The sequence below is a fragment of the Dermacentor variabilis genome, chromosome 3 (assembly GCF_050947875.1).
Source record: "Dermacentor variabilis isolate Ectoservices chromosome 3, ASM5094787v1, whole genome shotgun sequence".
In the NCBI taxonomy this organism is placed as follows: Eukaryota; Metazoa; Arthropoda; class Arachnida; order Ixodida; family Ixodidae; genus Dermacentor; species Dermacentor variabilis.
In genome coordinates this window covers 191,441,386-191,467,160 of record NC_134570.1, presented here as the reverse complement: position 1 = coordinate 191,467,160, position 25,775 = coordinate 191,441,386, and the positions used below count along the sequence as shown (strand labels likewise).

Sequence of the window (25,775 nt, the reverse complement as noted above, 5' to 3'; positions counted from 1 at the left end):
AAGATTGGTGGAAGCAAAGCAGGGACACAACAAAAAACGAAGACATACAAAAGCAAAGTTCACAATGAGGGTGAGAAAACTTGGTAGTGGGAGTTAGTGTATTTTTTTTTCCTTTTTCTTTTTTTAACCTAGATAGGACATTACGCAGTATAATAGGAAGAGCTTGGTGGCGCAATCTGGCACCCTGTTCCAAAGGGGATCCATCCATCCACCCACCCATCCGTCCATCCACCTACCCACCTGTTTGTCCGTCCGTCCGTCCATCCATCCGCAAATAAACACAGCGAAAGTTAAAAAAGCGAATGCAGAGCGGGAGCCATGATAGGCCGAGATCAATGGGAGCGGCCCCTTGAGTGATGTGTGCGCGGCAAACTGGTCTTAAGCAGATCCGCCCGACTGCTCTTTTCGTACTAGTCTGCTCGCGCTTGTTTGGTTAGTTTGGCCTTGTTTGCACTTGTTTCTATTGTCATGGTGAGGAACACATGGGCAAACGGGTTCACAAAACAATTCACACCGCAAGAAACCGTGCAAAAGCAACATGCATATACCAGTGCAAAGCATAGAAGTGCTCGCAACTGCGTGCAACGAACGCATACGATGATGCGATGTCGATGAGCCTTCACCCTTTAGAACGAGCTGGCGGCCCCCGAACATAGAGTGCAGTCATTCGGAGGATGGCAGAGCTAATGCAACTTGTCAACGCACCCTCACCACACGGGTTTCCCACGAGGTGAACTTGTCATAGCTCATCATAAGTGAAAGCCACTTTTTAGCTTGAGGTTGTAGAGGGCCCATCAAGAGTTGGGAGCACTTCATGAAGATGGCATTATGAATTAGACAGCAAACTAGTGTGGTTCGTATCATTGGTGCAGAGTTTTCCATCTTCTGGGGGGTGAGCAGGGGCCCGATTGGCACCCTCCTTTTTTCATCCGAAGAAAATATGCGAGGTACAGATCTATCGTCATACCGTCATGCATCCTTTGCGTTGGCACAGGAGATTTAACATTCCCTTTAACATTCAGTTCCAATTCACACACCTCTGCGAGTGTCTTGTTCCAAAATCGGCAAAATCCTGCCTTCCTAAGTCTGCTAACTCTCCCTGATGGCCTTGATCATCTTTTCTGCTTGATCAAATCGAAGTGCCGTTTTCTGCAATGCAGTACTTACTGTTTCTAATTGTGAGAAAATAAGTGTCAGGAGCTTGAGGATGAAGTGTGTTGAATTTTGACAGATTTAAAAAATCTACTGGCTTTGGCTCCTGCATCGTTCCATTTTTCTAATGCTAGGCCATGAAGAAACGAGGTCAGGTGGCTATATGTAGTTCAGAACAATTGACTTCAGAGCAGTGGCCCTTAGCATCCACCCCTTGGGACAAAACTTCCACAAGTTTATGCTCCGATTTTTCTGAAATGCCTGGAACATATATAGGCACTTTGGAGAGCATGCAACAAAGGTTATCATTTCTGATATCACGCCCAAGAAATGGTTTTTTGATATCATTTCTGATATCGTGCCCAACACATTTCCACTTTCTCATGTCCTGCAGCACCAGGTTAAGCATGAGCACTACACAGTGTACGTACAGTGCTTGCGGCTCCTGTTGTATGTGGGATTGCAGCCTATTATGCTGTCCTCTCACATTTGCAATGCCATCATAGCATTGCCCACGGGACTTGTCAATGGCAAGACTAAAACGGCAGAGGATGCCCTTTAGAAAGGCATAAAGACTGGCTGCTCTGGTGTCTGCAGTCTTACCAAATGCACGCAACAGCTTGCGTGTTTCGAAGTTCTTTTGCATAATACGAAAGCAGATCAACAGTTAGTCTTTGGCAGATATGTACACTGTCTCATCCATGATCACGGCATGGTGCCCTGCTTCACAAACCTCGTTTGTGAGTGACCGAAGAACATCATGAACCAAGATTTCTAACATTCCGTTTAAAATGACGAGCAAGAGCTACCTGTGCTTGGTTCGAGAAAGCCACGATTGCAGTTCTGCAGTGTCATTGGCACGAAGTTCCAGAAGCTGTCTTAGATTACTTTCTGCATCCTCATGACCACGTACTGCCAATCCCTGGCATGCTAAGTACTGCAATGAAGATAATGTCGCTATCAGAGCTTTCCTTGCTGTTCCATTTCTTTTTGCTTCCGAATTAAGCAAGCAGTTGCTACATTCACCCCCCCTTTTCGTTGATGTGGTTCCGATCATGGCCACATGGTGCAGGTTCGAGTCTTCGCAATTTAAATCTTGTAAGAGTTTTCTTCCAGTTAGGAAACCCATTCTGTATGAACTTCAAATGAAAGTCCTTATCCCTGCAGGTATTTGGAAGAAAAATGTTCACCTCACAAGCAGCGTGACAGGTATTGCAAAATTTGTATGCATGCTTCCAAGCTGGTTGGTAATGTCGGCCCTGTTGTGCTTCAATGCTACGTGCTGCATCCTAACTAACAATTCATACGCATGTGGAGGCAGTGGTTACAGTGGCAGATGTCAAGCCTGTGCTGCTAAGGCAAACCCCCTTATGTTCAGAAGCTAACACTGAAGGTCCCGTGCCAGGTGGATTGCATGTCCTTTCATCACCTTCTTTAGGAGGTCTGTTCTTGTTGAGATATCTTTCCATTGTTTTTTGCAGTTTCCTGAAATGCAATACCAGGAAGGTAAGACCACCAAAGAATGGAGTGCCAAAAGCATGTTCTGGGTTTAAGACATAAAATTGGGGGCCAATCCACTCTGTGCAAGTGGAACGCCAACGAAGCTGTCATGCCCCTGAATTCACCCCCAATCTATGGTGTGAACGTGGTTGAACAGCAAAGCCAAACGAGTGCACGAAACAAAACACAATTGACAAGAGTGCGGTCCAAAGGAGTGCACGAAGCAAAACACATTTGCTTGTAATTTGCGACTGAGCATACTTCATAGTTAATTAGCTTAATGAAACTTGGAAGGACTACAGTTTTATCCTAGCAGACAAACATGGGGCTGTCCATTTCCTTCCCATAGAAGCCCATGTATTGACACCAGACTGGAACTTCACAACTTCACTGTGAAATACCTAATTATGAAAAGTAAGTGAAACTCTGCATAATGATAGTCGTCTGAGGGGCCAACTGTCATATTTTGGGGGGGAATAGCTTTGATAAAACAAGAGATACATCCGCTTCCTGATCAGCATTCCCAATAAAGTTGGCTTTGCTGCAAGGTGTATTTGTTCACTATGTGGATGTTAGCCAGCCCAGATACCACACCCCTATGAGAGGACATATGCGGCTCATTAATATGAGGACTAGAGGTAAACAGCTTCGCTGTAGAAACATAAGTGCGCCAATCGTCTGTTCGTGCTAACAGTGTTGCAGTCTTTATGCACAAAGAACAAATAGGTCAAGTTCACGTTTCTTTCTTCACTTCAGTACCTAGCTTGAGGTGCACACTAATTTGGCATGGGACCTGCCGTAGACAGAATTGCAGACAATGGACGGATGACACACTTGATTGACATACATGGTGACACACAGAACTTGATTTATATAACACTTTGAAAACAGTACAGTAACACATACAGAAGTAACAAAAGCTTTGCACTCAGCTACAAATACTGAATAAGCATTTGTTAATCAGTCACCAAAGCTTACAACACCTAACGTACAAGCTCAATGTGCACACTTCAAAACTTCCCATAGGCTGGGGTCGTCTACTTCGCTGCTTGAAGCCTGGTCTGAAAAACCAAATACTAACAAAATGCAGCATGCCGAGCATGCTCTTATATAACATGGCCCGAAAATTCTAGCAACGGGCAGCGGTGTGAGAAACGAAGCAGGTGCCGCAGCATGCGCTAAGTTGCTTCTCTCTCCCCCTTGTCTGCTTCAAAGAGCTCGAGCCTATTTGAACAGTCTGTATGCACGCACATTCCATTCTCAAGGTCGGCAGGAGAGGATAGCTTAGGCAGTGCTCTGGGACACACTTGCAGGCGAATTAGAGAAAATTCTCAGAATCCGACGTAGAAGAAGAATAAGTGCCGGAACTGCTGCTTAACAGGCTGCCATGCCACTGTCGTGAATGTGACCCAGGCAAGAAGAAATGACTGCTTCCGGTAGAGACTGTGAGAAAAACTCGCCCAAGTGTATCGATAAGCTGTCCGAGCACTCTTCACAGACTGGTGGGTCCCCCTAAATAGGTGGCTGTGGGTAAGTGTGTGTGTCCGATTCCCGAACGGCAGAACACCACCTTGTAGAACTGTTCCCAGTGTCTCACACTCCTCCATTCGCTGAAGATGGGTTTAATGCTGTGAAGTTTATTATGGAACTCAGAGTCCCATTCATTTTGTTATAAACATTTCATTTATATTTCCAAGGATGACATGCAGTCACTGCTGAGCTTATCTTTAAAGGCAATTCGCAGTTGATGTTGCGAGTCAAGAGCCGATTTGGGTGTTAATAATAATAATATTTGGGGTTTTACGTGCCAAAACCACTTTCTGATTATGAGGCACACCGTAGTGGAGGACTCCGGAAATTTCGACCACCTGGGGTTCTTTAACGTGCACCTGATTTGGGTGTTCGTGAAGGGTTCAGAGTCTTAGAAGAGAATGTGCATGAAAGAAACACCTGCACTTATCAAGTGGCCGTTTACTTGATCCCACACAGAGACTTAGAATGGTAGACGTTCGAAGAGCTGCCATTGCCAGTCAGAATCTCTGATGGTGAACTAGATCTAAAGCTCTTGGTGTTGTCAGCCTTTCCAGTTGTTGCGAGACAAATCTATGTAGATAAGGCAATTTAAGGCTGTGCTGTTCTTTCAACTTTCAGGCAACTGTAGTTCTTCAGTTCATTTGTCCAAAACCGCACAAAAGAAGACATGACACTCCCTGACCCCACTGCTAACCTCCGGGCGGGGGCACAGGCTCCTGGAAAAATTTGAGAGGGCGAGGGGCTCGAGCCCCCCTCCCCTCCATAGTCAGCACCTACAGTTGATACTGCAGTAGAGGTCATGTAATGCATAGAGCAGAGAAATGGCAATCTATTGAAGTAACAATAAGGGAGCCAAGTGGAGCCAAATGCAGTTAAAAATGGAAGATAATTAGTTGGTGTGATGAGATTAGGAAGTATAGGACAGGAATAACTGGACATCATAGAAAGAGACCTTGACTTTGCAGTGGACATGAAACAGGCTCACAATCGCAGTGTTTTACGTACTTGCAACATCTGTAGCAGCAAGGCAGCCCATATTTATGGCTGTTAATTGATTAAAAAGTGGTTACTACAACAGGCACCCAAATTCATTCTCAGATGCAAAGTGTGATGATCTTGTGTTACAGATGACGCATTTTGTGTTGTTGAACTCGTCTAAGAAAACATGTTCAAGTGTGCATGCACCAAGAGAGAGTTCTACAAAACCATCTTGAAGGCAACCCCTAAGAAAAAGCTTGCGTGCACAGCAAAATAGAATGTAAATGTTGTGAATGTGATCCAAAACAGTGAGCTATGCCTGTAACCAATTTTGTCACTATATATGCTTGAGGCCTACCTACATATCTAGATCTGCCTGTGTTTGTCACCACTGACCACTCACCTGTGAGTACTGGGCGTCACTCATGCCACCTCGCTTGTGCACCTCTGTGACAATGACACCTGGGCTGCAAGAGAAAAGGCATTAGTCATGGCCTACCTGTAACACAAATGAGTGGACAGCATAAGCCTGTTATAGAAGGAGGGATGTGGGTCTTAAACACGTGGAAATCTTGAAAAAAATGAAAATTTTCGGAAACCATTTGTCTTCGTAACGGCAATACCTAACCTACGCTGTATCAAAACGATTGATCTGAAAATGCACTCTAAGCATCCGTAAAGTTTTTTTTGTGAGCACGGATGGCAAGAAAGGAGCCCAAAATCATGAAGAAACACTAGATTCCAAGGATCCATGTCATCTTTCCCATCCCTAGGTGCCACCACCTTGACAATGTTTGAAAGCTCAAAGTTGCACCTTTTCATTTCCACTTTTCCCGCCTAAGATGGCTGCATAGAAAGAGTGCAAAAAAGAATTGTGCAGATACCACACACTGTGGGAATCTATGTTATGCGAAGCCTTTTGCAAGTACCTGGCTATCCAGCATTGTTTGGCATTCCGCAAAATGATACCAAATGGAAGAACGTGTTTCTGTTATTTGAGTGGCTATCTGTATGGGTTGCAAACGTACGTGTGTGCTGCGATAGCATCACGACAACCACGTTGTGAACTACTGTATGACGGCAATGGCATTGTATCTACACCGGCTGTTTGGCACAAGCCTAAGACATGGCGATTGTTGAGTTCTACATATCTAGTGGACGACAAGCGAGGTAAACATGCATCGCGACGTCCTCACTGACTACATGTTGCACATTCGTATGTACATATGGCTATTTTATGTGGTGTATGTTAAAACGACAATAGCATTTGTACTTCAGAAAATAAACATTAAAACTTGATTCATTTGGGCAATCGAATTCTGTACAATGCTGCACAGTCTCTGCGTAGCATAAGCTGCTAATACAAAAGTTCTGGGCAAAGCATGAGCTGTCATAAAGAAAGACGACGACAAAGTGACACAGAAGTCCACGCACCGAGTGTTTCAAAGAGCTGGCTGGATTTAAGACGAGAGAATTATGCGTGCAATTGTGGCCTAATGGTTAGAGCACCCGGCTGCTGTGCTCGACGGCAGAGATTGGATTCCCACATCGGTCACACATTATTTTATTTTTCTTAAAGTGAGGCAACACAGGAACCTACCTATTTAACGCAACCTGCCAAGAATGAAGCGAAGAATGCTTCACATGGCCATGTGAAGCATTCTTCGCCTCATTCAGTAGCATGGCCATTTGTGAAGCAACACAAATGGCCATGCTACTGGCTCAACGCGCCAGCACGCTGAGAGGAGTTTTCCAAATGGCGGTTTCTAGTGCAACAATGCACAGCACTGCCATCAGAGTGCTCGTCTACGAGGCCTGTTTCGAAGTTTATTTGTCATTTTTTTGTTGATCCCACCGTGATCGTAAGCAGTGGTTATTCAATGCTTGTTTTAATAAGTTTGAAACCGGAATTGTGTATGAAAAGCAAAGTGCAACCGTTACCAGATCATACAGTGAGAATGAGGACACACTGATCCCAAGGATCAAATGAGCTAGCGTGCGTGCCGGTGTTCGGATTGTGCTGGATCATAGAAGACAACGTGTCGTGCAGTCCCATATTGCATCGGCAGTTTAGTAATAACTAAGTAAAGCCCTGCATCATAGAGCCATAGACTATGTGACGACGGAAGCATAGTGCACATGCCATTTGATTTAGCAAACCATACAGACTGTAAACAATGAGCCAGCACTTGTTTGCACAACTATCCATGCAGCCGTGGGTTCTTGCTGTCTAGACGTCATTTTGAGAGTAGGTAAATCTACAATGTCACCATTAGTGCAGACAGTGCATTCGCAGCCTTTAGATACGCGAACAATGTGGGATAGTGTCTGTGGCTCACAGTTCATGTGGAACCCGATGCGCGTCCCGTGCGCATACTGTTGACAGCCGTGTTATCATTGTGCTTTGAGTATCACTTGCTTTTGTGGGCACAAGTTCACCCAATAAAAAGTTAGTTTTGCAATTCACAGTTTTGCTACTTTGTTCAATGTTACTATAACATGACAGAATAGATAACTGGGCTTCTTGGTTTACTTGCATATTGTAACTGTAAAAGCGCACAAGGACGAGAACAAAGTGAGTGAACAGGACGAGGCACTTACAACTGAAAACTTTTATTGAAAGGAAACCAAGGTGTACACAAAGGTGGAGTAAGACGGCTGCGCATGCGTGTCAAGGATCACGGGTTAAATCATTTCAGAGGCAGCGTTAGAAGTCTAACTACCAAGAAACTTGAATTCCTTATGTAGCAAGACTGAGGAGTGGCTGATGCAGTTATCTCCTTTCTTCTTTGTGTAGAAGGTTTCTGCCATTTCACGGGTTATCTGGTCAGTGCTTTTGAAGATAATCTGAATGTCTTTGAAAACAAGGAATTCAAGTTTCTTGATAGTTATACTTTCTTTAACTTTTAACATTGCCTCTGAAATGACTTAACCCGTGATCCTGAACACGCATGCGCAGCCATCTTACTGTTTTTGTGTACCTATTTGTTTCCTTTCAATAAAATGTTTCAGTTGTAAGCGCCTCGTCTTGTGAATGAGTAAAAATTAAGAAAAAGTATTTGCAGTAAATATTGATCTGCTTTTTTACCTATAGAATGCTTTCCAATTAATCAAAATCTCACATCACTTTATGGAATAAGTCTTTGGCATTGGGGCCATGACTAATAATTTTTTAACTACTGCAGCCTTGAAGCAGATTTGAAATCACTGAAATACCGATCTGATTTCTCATTTAGACTGAACCAATAATTAAAACATTTTAGAACCCACGTCCCCACTTATAGAAGTAACTGTATCCATACTTCACAGCGTTCACCCGGACACCATCAGCAGCCAGCTCTGAAACAGAAAACAAGTCATATGGACATTAAAACCACATGCTTTAATATCTGAATAGAGAGTTTAGAAAATGTGCTGCAACACTCAGCGTATATGATAACAGCTACTGTACTCTGTTTCATACATAGCAGGCAACACCGAAAAGACTACAGAAACTTCTCTTACTGCTCACATTTTGGACAAAAAGTAGTGCATCACTTATGAAAGAGAAGTATTGGAATGCATCATGTACCGTATTTACTCGCATAATGATCTGACCCCTGAATTTTGTCGTCAAAATTCGATCTATTTTTAAATTTCCCGTGTAATGATCGCACCCAAAACTTGCCGCAGCGATACGTCGTGTGCCAAGTCTAGCTAATAATGATCGCACTTATGATCTGTCTAATGCTACGCAAACAACTCTTCAAAAGAAACCAAACTGTCTGCACGCACCAAACATTCTTAAGCAGATGCACCCTTTCATTCCTTTCATCACTTTCTGCACTTCCATGCAAAGACCAAACTTTCCTTTATTATGTGCAGGCTTTATAATGGTTGTGCTTAATGACAACAAAAAAGGCGCCTTTCGTTTCTTCTTGTCTGCATTCGTGGGCACGCAACAAACTGGGAGTGGCAACGATAGCAGCCACGTTTACACTATGTTAGAAGTGTACCGTATTCATACACCGATGCTTGTAACATAGCTAAGATATTCGCCCACCCTTAGCGGAAACGTGCCGTATTAGGATAGTAGTGAAGACAAATGCCGCAGTTTCCGCAGCGTGCCCGCCACGTGTTTCTGTCATTGGCAGCTAAGCACGCCCATCTGTTTCTGTCCCCTCAATGTAGACATGGCTACATTATTGCTGTAAACTTGCCGATATTAACGACATTATTCATTACTGATACAGAAGAAACTGTTTCTATGCACGTAATGTACTCACAAGAAGAAAAAAAATCACGCTCGGCGCGTTCGGCTAGCTCCGCCAGCCGCCATTTTTGTTTTGGTGTCCTGCACTACATACAGCGGCAGCCACCTATTTGTTGTCCTGTTGTCATCTCGCAGCAAATGCGGGTTGAAAAAAAAATTTTTTTTTTCGGGAAATTTAACTTGCATAATGATTGCATACCTGAATTTGCTTCAATTGTTTTGTCAAAAAAGTGTGATCATTATGCAAGTAAATACGGTAAATTGATCTAACATTAAGTCTCACACTTTTAAGTATCAAAATATGCATAGCGCGGGAAGCTAGTGTCATGTGGACCCGCCCGACTGCTCTGTTCATACTCGCATCTGGATCAGCCAGACCACTTGTTTTGCACTATCATTGCAAAAAGCACGGCCCCGTAGTCAAGCCTTTGTAGAGGTTTTTTGTCTGCACCCCAGCATTGCTAATATAGGCCTTAGTGAGGTCAGAAGAACTGGTGAGGCTTATACGTTGCTGAATAACAGCCATTTCCTCTGCTATAGAGGTTTGCCAGATGAGAAGCAATACGGAGTAGGATTCTTAATCCATAAGGACCATAGCGGGAAACCTTGACGAATTCTACAGCATTAATGAGAGGGTAGACATAGTCGCAATCAAACTTAATAAATGTGACAGTTAAATTTGATTTGATTTTTAGATGTATTGAAATGGCACGAGTGAGGAAGCCCTATGCTCTGAGGAAATGCACTTTACAAAAAATTGGCTGTGGCTGATGGTCGGACATTAGTTCAAATTTTTTAGCAGGTATGTTAGACGGGATCCTACAGTTTTTTTTATTTAAGTACAAGATTTAAGAGGGATGACTTAGGGCATCTGATGAACAAGTGATACAAAGAATCATGCAGTTCTTGCTACTGTAAATTTACAGTAGCAGATACAAAATCTCATGAGGGGCAATAAGCGCACATGCACACACCAGTGCAAGTGAGGACACAACCAGATTTGTGCAGAATCCCATCTTGTAGAGGTGATGATGGGAAGGTATGCGTGTATGATAAGCAGCTCTAAATTTTCTGTCTGTAAAAGGTAGTGCGAAGGTTCGTGGAATGCGGTTGTGGATCTGCCATTTCTTTAACAATAACTGGTTTGTATCTGCATGCCTCTTTCGAACACTTAAAAAAGAAATTCCACAGGATAAGGCAAGATTGGGAATAAATGCATTCACTGCTGGTTACCGCACTTACTCGCATAATGATCGCACTCGCATAATGACTGCAAATATTGTCGTCGAGATTAGATATTTTTTCTTTCCTGGGTAATAACTGCACCCCAAACTTGTCGCAGCGATATGTCGTGTGCCAAGTCTAGCTAATGATGATAGTGCTTACCATCTGTTGAATCCTACATGAATGACTCTTGAAGACGTACCAAGCGGTCTGTGCGCACCCAACATTCTTAAGCAGATGCCCCATTTCATTCCTTTAATCACTTTCCAAACTCCCACGAAAAAAAAAAAAATCTACAACTAAACTTGCCTTGGCTTTATTACTTGTAGGCTTCATAATAGTTTTGATCAAAAACAACAACAAAAAAGGTGCCCTTCGATCCTTCTCGTCTGCACTCGTGGGCACGCAACAAAGCGCGAGCAGCAATGAAAGTGGCCACGTTTACATTGATACGTTAGAAGTGTACCCTATTCATATGCCGACGCTTATAACACAGCTAACATATTCGCCCACCTGTAGCAGAAACATGCCGTATTAGGATAGTAGTGAAGACAAATGCCACAGTTTCCGCAGCATGCCTGCCATGTGTTTCTATGTCACTGGCAGCTACGCTATTAGAGTTGTCGGACGATCCCACCGCTGTCAACCAGATGTAGGAGTCGTCGGACGATCTCGGCGCTGCCACCATTTGAAGGAGTTGAAGGTCGTAGAGAGGAACTCTGAACAGGATTTATTTACATTATTTACATCTTAGACCAGACATATATGGACAGTCTAGCGTGAGTCCCATATGGAGCCCGCAAGACTAACATACAGCAAACAGCTTACGAGTACATTTCGAGCATGACAACGAGCACGCAGCTCACTAAGATGAGCACACAACGAGCACTCACTAGCAGCCGACAATCGCTGCTTATGAGCTCTCTGCTCGACGTCATAGTTCGATGTCATTCAAGATGACTCGCCCTTTTGGAGGATGAGGGCTGTCATACACGTGCCGCACACACACACAGGTGTAAAGGTCCGGAGCCGACGTCAGAGGGGCTTCGTAGAACTCCTTCACTCGCAACGGCGACGAGGCCAGAGGTTGGCGATTTAGGCACAAAGCCTGCTTTGTCGAACTCCTTCACTCGCAACGGCGACGAGCCTAGAGGTTGGCGGCGGCATTCCAAGGTGAGGTTACCACCGCTGGCGTAACTGGCTGGCAAACTTGCACTGCAGCTGGTCGTTCTTAACAGCGCCTCCATGGCCCGGAAAATCTTGACTGTCCAGTGCTGGCAACCGCTGGGCAGGAAGAGAATGGCTGGCGAGCAAGACGTTGGCTTTGCTCTCTGCAACCCCTGCATACTTGGAATGCCTTCAACCATCTCACAACAACTGGCACAGAAGAGTCGACCCGGCAACACAATACCGCTCAGCGTTCAAACGCCCGGAATCAGCTGTTAACCTGCCAGGCTTCCTACCAAAATTTCAATGCAAGTCACTCAACTAGGAACCCCAAATTTTTCCCCAAAATTTTGTGCCGCCAAAGCGAGCGTTCACGTTCCCCCCGAGTTTAAGCAGATCTGACTGTCGTTCTGCACAAGAGTAAAGGTTTACGCAGAATCAAATTGAAGGCTCTTAACCACCTATACCTGAACATAACGTAAGCAGCCTAACTTCACGTACAGCCTGTTCTTATTCTATCACAGTGGCGTACTTACCTCACGTACTGTTGCCACTGAACAGTCTGGCCAACTCCACAGGTACGTAATCACAATCGCGCTAGCTTCGTGGTCTCTATTCAAAACGCGTACTTGCGATGCACACACATTTGTTCCTTTAATCCACACAGGACACGTTCCTTAAACAAACAACCAAACTTGCGTAATTTACGCAACACAGAGGAACCTTTGAACAAATGTGTCTTTTACCAACTAGCTCTACGCACGCGTACTAGAGAAGTCAGAATACGGCTGCCCTCGACACACACGAGCAACCCAGTCATAAATCTTCTGCTTCCCTCCGTTCACACAGGACATCCGTTAATGGAACTACGAACTCAACGCAACTCACACACTTACTGATCTATGCGCTTAACCTTAGAAAATAAAAAAACACTTAAAAAAAGAAGGTTAAGTAACACACACGCGCGTTACGATAGGCCTCTCAACAATAACCTTGACACTCAGTTTACTTACACACAAAAAAAAGAAAGCCTATTTACTCATTAACTAACACCTCGCGAAACTAAACTTTTACCTAAAATGCATCTTTCCAATCTCTGAGCTTCTCAAACGAAAACACAAACAAAGCTCATACCTTACATAGTGAAAGAAATCCTAGTCTCAAATTGCGAAAATTATCCAAGTGCTCAAAAAAAGCATAATGCTTTACTTCCACGGAAGCTCTCCTGGCCTCCCGTTCCAAATGCTTACGTCTGACTCATACTTTGAGCCGTACCCGAGGTGGTCGCGGTCCGAAAGCTACTCTGGCTACCGGGGAACAACAAAAGGGCTGACTCACTATCAGCTCCCCCAAGACGTTACAGTCCCCTGCCAATATGCATCCTGGCGCCCCGCTTTCATCACGACCTCGATTGACCACGTCGCTACTCCCCACCTGGTCTCATCTTGCCACCTTGCGCTTCTTCGTACTGCATGCTGAGCTTCGAAAAGAACGACGGAATGACCAGGAGTTTAACTGCCCCGTGCCCTTTGTCCGCGTCCATGCAGAACATGCTTCTCGGTCTCCCTTTGACCGGTGGCTCGAACGTGTGATGCGTCAACATCGTCCGTGACGACCGCACCTTTCTTTTCTCCGCGCCCTGCCTTTTCGCGCCTGTCGCCGTCTTTGGCTTCGCTACATTAGCCACTGCATTCCGATCCTTTCGGCGCTTCTTTCTGTGGTGCTTTCTCCTCGAACTCTTTTTCATGCTGTCATCTCGCGCCTCGTGCTGGCCGTTACACATCTCGTCGGCCCGGATCGGTCGCTTACCCGTACAGTCTGAATGATCCTTAACTAAATCATTCCTCTCTTGGCTACCTAGACTGGCGGAGAGCTGCACCGATCCCTGAACAATGCAGTTGTTCTCTCATGAGCTACGGAGCTCGCCATCCCGAGAACGACTCTCAACTGCATCGTCCAGCTGGCACTTCTCTTCGGCACGGAGATCTGACTCGACATGGGTGCTCGTGTCTATCGGGTCAGCAGTACTCTTTACTTAGCTAGCAACCTCGCTAACATTGCAAGCGACGCACATGCGTGGTAACTGTGCCAATTTGTTCGCAGCTGGCCTAGCTGTCTCTACAGTCATCTGTTGGCACAGCACCTCGTCGCTCTCACTCTGGCCTTTAACGGCCTCTGCTGCCACTAAGGCATTGTTAGCTGCTAGCACTTCTAGTTCACTTATGAATGTGCTGCTAATCTCGCAGGTGCTACTCCTTCTCTCGGCTTTCGACTGAAATCTGCGGTCGAAATCCTGCCACTTTCGCTGCGTCCAGCCTACAGATTTTTCAAGCCGCTGTTGACTTTGCTTGATTAACTGCTCAAAACCTTCAATCTCTATGATCAGTGCATCAATGTACTGCCTCGTAACTTCTGTTAGGCCTTCTTCCTGCAAAATACTTTTTAGTTTCTGCCTAGCTTCTTTCTGTTTTTGCCTGAATTCATCCTGTTCTCGCCTAATTGCTTCCTGTTCCCGTTTCTTACTTAGAATTCGTTTACCCATTTTTTCTATGAATTTGAAATCATTCTCACTTTTGAGAATTGTCTTACGAATTTCTGTTTCCGTGAAGTCCTCCTCTACGTCTACCTCGATCTCCTCACACAACCACAACAGGTCAGCTCTCGTCAAACACATTAGGACCATGGTTGCTACTTTAAGCTTTGGCTCTGCTGTCACACAATACTTGCTGCGATACCCACGCAAATCAAAATACAAGTAAAAGATCCCCAGCGAATCAAATTCAAAAACACAGAGAAATTGAAGCCTGGTAAATCTTACAGCCAAAACCAAACGCTTACCCACTGAAGCAGCACCCCATCACCAGTCCTTCTCCGCCGTACCCAGTCAGTTGCAAGACGTGGTCAATCTCACGTCGCCTCCAACTTGATCAGGATACCGGTCGGTCACCATGTGCCAATGTCCGTCAGCTGCCGTTGCTGTCTCCGAGTCGTAGGCTGATTTAGGAGCCGTAGGCCGATCGCACCGCTGCCATTCAGTTATTAGAGTTGTCTGACGATCCCACCACTGTCAACCAGGTGTAGGAGTCGTCGGACGATCTCGGCGCTGCCACCATTTGAAGGAGTTGAAGGTCGTAGAGAGGAACTAGGTGAACAGGATTTATTTACATTATTTACATCTTAGACCAGACATATATGGACAGTCTAGCGTGACTCCCATATGGAGCCCGCAAGACTAACATACAGCAAACAGCTTACGAGTACATTTCGAGCATGACAACGAGCACGCAGCTCACTAAGATGAGCACACAACGAGCACTCACTAGCAGCCGACAATCGCTGCTTATGAGCTCTCTGCTCGACGTCATTCAAGATGACCCGCCCTTTTGGAGGATGAGGGCTGTCATACACGTGCTGCACACACACACAGGTGTAAAGGTCCGGAGCCGACGTCAGAGGGGCTTCGTAGAACTCCTTCATTTGCAACGGCGACGAGGCCAGAGGTTGGCGGTTTCAGCACAAAGCCTGCTTCGTCGAACTTCTTCACTCGCAACGGCGACGAGGCTAGAGGTTGGCGGCGGCATTCCAAGATGAGGTTACCACCGCTGGTGTAACTGGCTGGCAAACTTGCACTGCAGCTAGCCGTTCTTAACAATGTGCACCCATCTCTGTTTCTGTCCCCTCAAAGTGGACATGGCTACGTTATTGTCGCAAACTTGCCAATATTAATGATATTATTCATTACTGATACAGAAGAAACTGTTTCAATGCGCGTAATGTACTCACGAGAAGAAGAAAAATTGCGTTCGGCGCGTTCGACTTGCTCCGCCGGCCGCCATTTTTGTTTTGATGTCCCACACTGTTACCATGCTGTTAGAGCGGCAGCCGCCCGCTTGTTGACCTGTTGTCATACCGCAGCAAATGTGGGATGAAAAAAAAAAATTTTTTTTTCACAGGAAATTTAACCTGCGTAATGGTCGCACCCCTGAATTTGCGTCAATTTTTTTTACAAGAAAGTGCAACCATTACGTGAGTAAATACGGTAGTTCTAGGCCGCTGAGTGTCCTAAGCATGCACAGGATTTTTGGCGCATGCCAGTCCTTGTCACCACCTACCAAGGGCAGCACTGCGAGTCAGTTGGTCCAGGCCTGCCTTGCTTATGTTGTAGGCAACGATATTGGGAAACTGCACAAAATGAAAAGCAATTTGAAGGGTTAGTAATTTAGCACAGAGCATGTCATCCACCCAAATGATTGACGGTGTTGTAGCAGGCACTGTACTAGCCAGACCTACGAAGAAGATAATTCACAATGCACTGGCATGTGAACTGGCTTGAGTGCCACTTATGTGACGAAGATAGTACTAGCCAATAGCTTATTTAACGTTGTGTTGTGTTATTAGTGTTTAACATCCCAAACACACTGGCTATGAAAGATGCCATAGCTTTGGCTAAATTTTGACCAACTGGGATTGTGTAGTGTAGATTCAAAGCATGGTACACTATGGTATTCATATTCTGCCCCCATCATAATGTGGCCACCATAGATGGCAATCAATCCAGCAACCTTCTGCCAAGTAGCAGAATGCCATGGCCACTGAACCACTGTGGCGGGCGTGTCATCTGGCTGGCCACCATCCATTTTCACGTATCTTCAGGCATTAAATTTAAAAAAAATGTATTTTTTGGCACTATATATGCCAAAACCACAATGTGATCATGAACATGAAGAAATGGGGTTAACTGAGGGGCCCAATTTTTATTAGTCATTTTAGAAGCCAACAAACACTGACATCAAGGACAACATAGGGGAAATTACTTGTGCTTAATAAATGAAATTAAGAAACGATAAATTAATGGAAATGAAAATGGATGAAAAAACAACTAGCCGCAGATGGGAAACGATCCCACAACCATTGCATTTCGCGTGTGATGCTCTACCAATCAAGCTACCGCAGCGCCATTTCCCTGTTAACTTTCTTCGGTATTTATGCTTCGTTGCAGAACCCTGGGAGTGTTAGCCAGCGCCACTACTTGCAGACCTTGGCGGTGGATGTGGAACATCCTTTCTGCCGCAGGCATCACGAGAGCGTGATTCTTTGGGTGAAGGCAACCGGTCAAACCCATGCATGCTACCTGAAGGCATCAATGTTACCGGATTCGAGACCCTCATTATGTAATAAAAGTGAAGAAAGGGGGTTAACCGAGGGGCCTGATTTTTGTTTGTTGGCTTCTTATGATATGACTAACAAAAAGGGGACCCACCCAGCAGTCTGCAAGCCACAGATGAAAAAAATTCTGTGCAAGACGCATGTCACGAAAATTGTGATGTCAAATATGTCACTGAGCTCCCTTGTCACTACGCCATAGCGCAGCCCTCATTTTGACTCACTTTCAGCTCTTTCACAAGACAATCTATGCAACTTACAGCTCGCAGTCCAGTGACACTTGAGACATTTACAATGGTTCCTGGAAAGAAACAAGGAAGTTCTTCGTCACCACACGACTTTCCCAAGGTTTTTCTCGTCAGAGGCAAAAGTAACATATGTTCATTAATAAATATCATCAGAAGTAATTTTCGGAGAATGTGCACTTAAATTGCAAGTCAAAATCTAGTTTTCCATCTCCCATGCATGTACGCAGTTGACTTTCGATAACTCTATCCCAATGGTTCCAACAAAAGGGAAAATTATCCTGCAGGTTATAGAAAAGGCAGAAAAAATGCCTAAGTACACCACTGATTCAGTTGGCAGTACAGTTAAACCTCGGTATAATGAACATCAATATTTCGAAATTCACAATATAATGAAGTATTGATAACTTTTTATAACCTCTTATCCATAGAACACCATCTATTTAGAACCTCAATATAACGAAGTGTTTGTATGCGATTTAAATATAATGAAATTTAGCTTCCGCCACAAAGAAACGGCGAGACAATAAAAGGACTTTCCTGGCTGCAGATGGTCAAATGATTGACTTACAAGCAGCTGCTTGCAAACACCTCTCAAATCGCGGGTGGCACAACAAGAAATACCGCTGAAATGGAACCGCATCGTGCTCCGTATAAAGTCCAAGTGCAATAAGATGCTATTACAGCCTTAAGCACTTTGTGCTTTATGTGAGAGTGAAAGTGCGAGTGCCAGACAAAAAAGATGGTGGCTTCTCGCACGAGCAAAGGCAAAGGGGGGAGGGGAGGTCACTCGCGGCAACGTGATCAAGCCTGTGCAAGGGGACGGTGTGGGGGAGGAGTGGGGGTAAGTTGGCATGCATCTTGGCCGTGGGTATGCATGGCTGTAAGCGAAGTTGCATAATCTCGAGTTTTGGTGACCGGTTGGAGTGAAAGGCAGAAGCAAGATCCCCGCTGCCAGCACTTTTCATTACAGCGTCGTCCCAGCGTAGGCGATGCTATCACGCAAAAGTGTGGCTGACTTTTCCTACCACCAATGTGAAGATATAGTCGACGTGGCATGAAACTATCATTCACCACCGACTGCCACATTCATCAAAATGAATTGCTTTTTCATTCAATTTTGCTTTCTTCGAATGCGTGATAAGTCTGAAAATTCTGTGGCCCCTTTTTGTGTCAGAAAAATCTATTGGCGACTGTTTATAATGAAGCAAATTGCGGATTTTAACTACTTCATTATATCGATATTTAACTTTATTTACCTGATATGAGCAGATTTTGGAACCTTGTGCACAGCCAATTTTTATAGGTTAAATGGGAAAACTAATGCAGATACACTTCCTTAACAAGAAAAAGAATGCAGCATATCTCCGATTTTGGCAATCAAAAAAATTAAACCACTAAACTTTGGTTTCACATAAATATTTATTTACAGTTAGTGTCCATTACTACACATTTCATCACTGTCTACGAACAGCAATATGTCATTTTCCCGATGGTTTATTGCAAATATGATATTCTGCATTGATCAAACAGCTCTGCAACCATCAGAAATAGGATGATGGCCCATGCCTAAATTTCTTTAATTTGTACCAGGATGCATGCACTTCTCAAGAATGTCAAAAGCAGCTTGCTTGCTGCTAGCTTAGCATATAAAGTGCGCATAATTTTTTTTCTCTTGATATCACTTAGAATATCGGCTACCACCATTTTCTCTCTAATCCACACTACTGCCTTCATGTCTCTTTACGTTATGCCTAACATTTTTATTTCCATCGCATATTGCACAGTTATCTTCTCAAGCTTCTTTGTTAAACTCCAAGTTTCTCCCCCATATGTTAGCACCAGTATAATGCAATGATTGTACACTTTTCAAGTACAGTGGCCGGCTCCCAGACCACAAATATGTTTTCAAAATGCAATAAAGGTTAACAAATTTCTTCGGTAAATAAAGGTACTCTGATGCTACAAGCTTTTGTTTATTTCTTAGGGTGATCCGACAATTTGACATTCGGGTAAATATTACATTCCTTCCGGTCCCACAAAATATGAGTGCTTTAGTCTACTAAAAAACAAGTGTCATCGAATTAAAAAGTTGGCATTTAAAATATGTTTCATCCATTTGCAAATGTGGATGCAACCCCTACAGGCCTGTTAAGAGGTTCACCTCCCTCATTCAGCATGCCGCACTTATTCCCTTGAAAGGGAAAAATTGCCATCCACCCCAATGGTAGCACGAAGGTACAACGGAAACCCAAATGGGTTTCTTTCACTACATTCCGCGTGAATGACAATTTTTATTTTTCATGTACTTTCCTCCACCTTGCAGGCTTCTGCAGAACTGATTTGCCACTTATTCTCTTGCGTAATTGAACATGTTCCATTCGTGCCCCCCCACACACACCTTTGGTCTTTTTGAGATGTGGGATGGTAACCTGCATCATGTGGAAGATGCTGCGGAGGTTGACATTCATTATCTCATCATAGGCTGTCAGTGGCGTGTTCTCTGTGGTGCCATTCTTGAGAATGCCAGCACTGTTTACCTGCATCACATAGCCAACAGTGTCTGTAAATAGCAACGAAAAACGTAAAGTAGTAGCCTATAGTCATTAAGAGGCCAAGAACACAGCAGTATGCGTTTTCCATTGTGTACCAAGCAGGGTACCATGCTCGAGTTAGTGAAACCAACTCGTGCATGGTACACTGTGCCATCAACTCAAATATTTTCACCAGCACAAGCACACATAGTAAGAGACAACGTGAAGGCACTTCTCCAGGCGTCCCTGGACTGGCGAAGATTTGAACAGTGACAAAGGCAGTGCTGTGGGTGTCCAAGAAAAAAAAGCTGTTAAGGACACCTTAAGGGGACCTGGCCATCAAAACACTGAGCAGCCGACGCAGGTTCGGTGAAGAGTGCAATACAATACGACAGTTTGTAAAAGGCAATAGCACTACAACCTTTCATTCAGCAGGTTCTAGAAATTTAAAAAGTGCTTAAAAGAACAACAAGTTCAAACTAGACCTGAAGTCATAACGAAGGTAGCCATAAAGCAGCACAATGTAATGCAGTACCCAGAAGAGTTCCAGGCTCTAGGAAAACTGTATCACAGGCTAAAGAACTTTACTGCCAGTGGGCTCTTCATCACAACTATACTTCTCAGTTCACATTGTCATCTGTAGTAGTTGTCAACCACGTTGCTTGCAACTAGTTCCTTCTGAAGAATGCTGCCAGAGTATATAACCACAACCATTCCTGCCACGAGCCTTTCTCCGTATCTGCTTTAGTATTCTCAATGTCATGTTGAGTAAACCCTCTAGAGTGGAGTCCAAGAAACTGCAAGAGAAGAAGTCAGCAGAGAATGAAGCCCAGTGGAAGCGCCTGCTTACATGGCTTGTTCAACAAGGTAGGTGACTATCTCCGCGTTTGGGGTCATCCTTTGTAATATTTTACAGCAGTAGCGTGTACAGTCAACCCCACCTGGACGTCTTAGTTAGCGGGCTGGAATCCCAGCTGAGGGGCCTGCAGTGTTGTAGAGTTTGATGTGAGAGAAAGCGTTGTGTAACTGAAATCTCAATCGTTTGGAAATTAGTCAAGATCAGCCCTCAGTTCTCTGGTGGAGCATGCCGGAGAGCCATTGTTGGTAATGTGCACATAAACCCCTGAGATGTTTTATATTCTAATCTTATTTCACTTTATAATGTACCATAACAAAGGCTGCAAGCGCGAGCATGTTCCTTCGCTTAGTGGAATAAGGTCTTGAGCAAATGGTATAAAACTAAAAAATTAAAATTAAATTATGGGGTTTTACGTGCCAAAACCACTTTCTGATTATGAGGCACGCCGTAGTGGAGGACTCCGGAAATTTCGACCACCTGGGGTTCTTTAACGTGCACCTAAATCTAAGTACACGGGTGTTTTCGCATTTCGCCCCCATCGAAATGCGGCCGCCGTGGCCGGGATTCGATCCCGCGATCTCGTGCTCAGCAGCCTAACACCATAGCCACTGAGCAACCACGGCGGGTTGGTATAAAACTAGTGAGCATACAAATTGAATCTTATCAGTGCTAAAAGTGTAATTTACTATATCTCTGAATATTTAACGTATGATTTCGAGCATGCTATAAGAACCATTTTAAAAAGTAAATAGGAACGACTAACGTAAAGCTTCATCTATTTGTTTGAAGTACAGCTCACTAGCTCTCGAGAGCAGCCCAAACACAGTGTGTCAAAAAAGACCTCCTGCCAGCAGCAAGCGGATGACTGTACCCCCAAGATCCAGCAGCACCAGTGATGCACCAAATGAATTCATCTTAAAACTTTTTGTGCGCAAACAAACAGGGACGAAGAATAGGGGCAACACAAGGACAAGCGGAAAGCGCTCGTCCTTGTGTTGCCCCTATTCTTCGTCCCTGTTTGTTTGCGCACGAAAAGTATTAAGATGAATCTGTTCCAACTAGTCCGACTCGCAGTTATGCTTACCAAATGAACCAACGAGAGCCAGAGCGATGACCTGTCGCTAGCAATGCAATGCCTATTAATGAGGTGGGCAAGAAAGCGAAACAAACGCACAGTCCTTTCCAGCCTCATCTTAGCAGCCATGCACAAAAAGAAGCAAACAATCAAAAGTGCAGTTTTTGTGTGCACTGGTTTGAAACCTGCTGGCTTGAATACAGTCCACTGAAAGACTGTCTTTTGCTTTTCTTGTGTTTTTCCACAAGGAAGCAGTTTATCAAAGGGCACTCCGGACCCATCATTTGTGTCTACTGGGTTTCAACAATGGAGAAAGGTGACAGATTCAATCAGCATGAAAAATCTGAGGGTTATGTGAACAGTATCGGGTCCCGGAATTGCTCCAAGGCAAGCAGATCAGTTGCTTCAATGCTAGATGAAGGCTTCGAATTATGAGCATCTCAAGTAGAAAAAACAACAACAAAAGAACAAGAATGAAATCGCGAGGTGCTAATGCATCTAACTGATGCAGTTCTTGTCACAAAAGGGGGCAGGCCATTCAGAGGGCACAATGAGAGTGACGAAAGTGTATGGCAAGGTCTCTTTTTAGAAATAGTAAATATCTTAATTAATATGACCTTATGCTGTGGGATCAGCTAGAGTCAGGCCCTAAAAATGCCTCCTGCACCAGTCACAGGGTACAGAACGGCGCCTTGGGGTCACTGCATGCAGCCATGATGTATTCGGTTATTGAGTGCATACAAGGGAACAAGACCTCGCTCATGTGTGATGAAACGAGTGACTGTGGCCATCATGAGCAACTTTCAGTTATTGTGAGGTACTTCTGCAAGATTAACAATAGGCTGGAGGAGGTATTTGTTGCTCTTGAAAGGCTTACAAAGTTAGACAGCGACTCGGTATTTTCCATGCTCTGAGCAGTTCTCACACGCCTACATGTATCGTGGCATTCCGTGACCTTCGTCTGCTTTGACTGGGCTTCTATGCCTGGACACACTTCTGGCGTCCAGGCCAAGTGCAAAGAGCAGAACATGTATGTTCACTGCTATGCACAGTGCTTGAACCTGGTGCTTGCGGATGGATGTTTGTTGTGAGCAAAAAACAGATTTCTCTGGCATTCTGCAGCTTGCATACGTCATTGGAAGTAGTGCTGTGCACCATGCCGTATTCGAACAAATTTGCCACACTGTAGGCACAAAGCTAAAACTTTTGAAGTCATTGTCCATGACACGATGGGTATGTCGTGCTGAAGCTGTAAAGGCTGTTTATGAGAGCTACACTGAGCTGTCGAGCGGTGCAACGAAGATTGTGAAATCTACAGAGCACCCTGAGACGAGAGCAAGAGGCAAGGGACCCCTTTCATAGTTGATGAGGTTGGACTTTGTATGCTGCATGGAAATAGCTCATCCTGTTCAGGACCCTAAAGTTAACCTCGTTACTGCACTCAATGAAGTCGGGCACCTGCAAAAAGCACTTCAAGAAATGAGGCATGATGAAACAGTCTTTGTAAGGATATTTTCGGATGCTTGGCCAGTATGCAGATCGAATGAAATCGATATTCCTGACCTTTGAAGACGAACAATATCGAAGCGAATTGACCAAAACTGGGCAAATTATTGTTTCATTGCAACAAAAAGGAAGCATTTCATACTGGTGTATTCTTCCCGATGCTTGATGCCTTCACTCACGGAATCAAGGAAAGATTCAGACAGGAGACTTTTGAACTCGTGTCTACCATGCAGGTACTCCTGAATCTTACTGCAGCAGATGAGCAAATAGCTAGTATTTGTAGCTTTTTTTTTTTTTTGAGGCAGATCCAGACAGCTTACATCTAGATTCTAGAACCAGTAAAGAAAAAGCAAACATGACCACGTACGATTGGCTTGATTCACTCAGGAAAAATGGGTTGGACAATTCTGTGCTCAAGTATTTTTCTCGTGTTCTAAACATTTCTCTACAATTTTCCACAAGTTGCTCATGTCAAAGGACATCTTCCAAACTGATACACCTAAAGACAAAGTTAAGATGCTATGTCCCAGGAACGACTTCGTTGGCTGACGCTGCCATTTGTTGAGCAAGAAATTGCAGCATCCATCACTTTTGATCATGTTCTGATTTTACATTGAAAGCACCCAAGCTTTTGTCATGAATATCTTGTTCCTGCCATTTGCAACAACCGCAAGTGAGAAGGAACTGAAACGAGCAAGTGTGGGCTGCTCTTCAGGACAGGTTGTGTTGACCTGGATACCTCAGAATTAGGCTTTATTTTTTCTCGGTCAACAGATGGCGGAAGACGCTGCATTATCCCACGACGCTGACCAAACCCATGCTTGCCTATCACTTGTATAGTTCTGCACATCTCAGCTTAAGCAGTTATATTTTATGCTAGTTCTTATTTCATTATGCGCCCTTTTTTTTCTTTTGCATCTGCTCAATTATGCTGTTTGAATGTTGCTTGGAGCTTATTGTTTGTAAACCGAAAATATGTGGCGCCTGTGTGCTCACATGACTTTTTTTTTTTTGCTTTCGGCATTGACATCTTTGTTTTCCATGTTCAAGCGGTTGTTTTTATTCGTCGTGCAAGTTCTGTGCAAGCAGACATGGATGAAAAAAAAAAACACAAGGACGAGCAAAGTTTCCCGGTGAATCAATTCTAAGTGGGCCGGCTTGCAGTGATGCTTGTCTTTTATTGTTGCGATTACATTCTGAGCCATTTTTTCCGTAAGAAATGGCTCTTATTGCTTAAAAGTACATTTCCTGGTTCCTTTAACCGATCAGTTATTCTGTTCATCAAAGCGTAGATATTTCTCTTACTCCAGGGTCCCACAAAAATTCGTATGTTGATAAAATAATCAGATTTTGCAAACAGTACCTGTGACACTTCAGATGTGTTCAAGCGTCACACTTTAGGTTACTGATATGCACCTTTGATACGACCAAGTTTTTTGAGAAAAATGCAACAGGTCAGCTGTAAATATGACTTCATAAATTAAGGTTTGAAGGGCAATCATCATTAGCACTGCATCTCTTAGCATAATGCAGAGGTCATTTCAGAGGGGCTGGGGTGGTCGGTCTGATCAGAATTAGCCCTCTCATGCAGAACCCTGTGCACACGTATGGGTGTACATTACAATGGTGTTAAATGGGCAGTTTCAAACACAATTGAGCCCAATCAAGATAAAAAAATTTTTAGTGCAACTGGTTCTATTCTACCAGCTTTGAAAATCGTGACTGAAGAATTACATGATCAAGCTCAATCACAAAAAGTGGCCATGTGATAGTAGTTCGAGAATTAAATGCATGTTAAGTGGGTGTGCATGTCGTTCAGGGGCACATTATAATAGGATAAATACTGCAAAATGAAGCAGCAGTCTGTCTGGACATTTTTTTGGCTTGCCCACCAGATAATTCAATCAATTTAATTGATCCTGTCAAGATCATATTAACGGATGTAGTCTGTATTCCCTTTGTACGTTGTGAAATGAGGCTTGATTGGATTGATGCTCACTAAGGAAAACAAGCAGAAGAAATTTCAGTATTTCCTAATCTGTTGTATTGCTGTGTCCTTATGATGCTGAAGAAGCAATAAATTTGCTGAAACTAAATTTTTGATAGATAGAATTAAATAGAGCCTGGAAATTATGTGTCAGCACCTTTAGTAATAGACATCTGGTTAATAGCTATCCTACAGTATCCTTATATCCTGTCCTCAGCACAGCCTTTCAGACATTTTGATGGTCTTCACAGAGCACAAATACTAAGGGAAAAAAGGCACAGTGAAAGAGCACCGTGTCAGCTCGCGAAATCTTCTATCCTTTCACACATTTACTAAGATTTAGCAACACAGACTTACGAGGATGTCGATCTTGCCAAAGTGCTTCAGCGTTTCGTTCACAATGGCAACAACATCTTCTTCCTTGCAGACATCACCCAGAGCAACCAGGATCTGCAATCACAAGAGAGACCAGAACTGATTGCTGTTGGGCTTGAAAAATATGAGTTATGTGCTCTAAATAACATGCTGTGCATTCACTACACTGTACTCGACAAGCCAATGTTACTAAAACTTCTCGCTGTCAGCTTCTCCTCGAACCAA

General features: G+C 44.0%; 1 protein-coding gene and 1 pseudogene across 1 annotated transcript in view; one reads left to right on the top strand and one right to left on the bottom strand.

The window, feature by feature from the left end:
• Positions 1-25,775, bottom strand: part of LOC142576578 (3-oxoacyl-[acyl-carrier-protein] reductase FabG-like) — a 48,646-nt gene that overhangs the window by 6,163 nt on the left and 16,708 nt on the right. Inside the window, exons 3-8 of the mRNA XM_075686764.1 lie at positions 25,533-25,625; positions 19,616-19,754; positions 17,230-17,270; positions 15,919-15,988; positions 8,466-8,502; positions 5,567-5,630 (exon numbers count right to left, since the gene is read on the bottom strand). Coding sequence (XP_075542879.1) covers positions 5,567-5,630; positions 8,466-8,502; positions 15,919-15,988; positions 17,230-17,270; positions 19,616-19,754; positions 25,533-25,625 — 444 coding nt within the window. The remainder of the gene's footprint in view (positions 1-5,566; positions 5,631-8,465; positions 8,503-15,918; positions 15,989-17,229; positions 17,271-19,615; positions 19,755-25,532; positions 25,626-25,775) is intronic.
• Positions 21,707-22,773, top strand: LOC142573845 (zinc finger MYM-type protein 1-like; annotated as a pseudogene).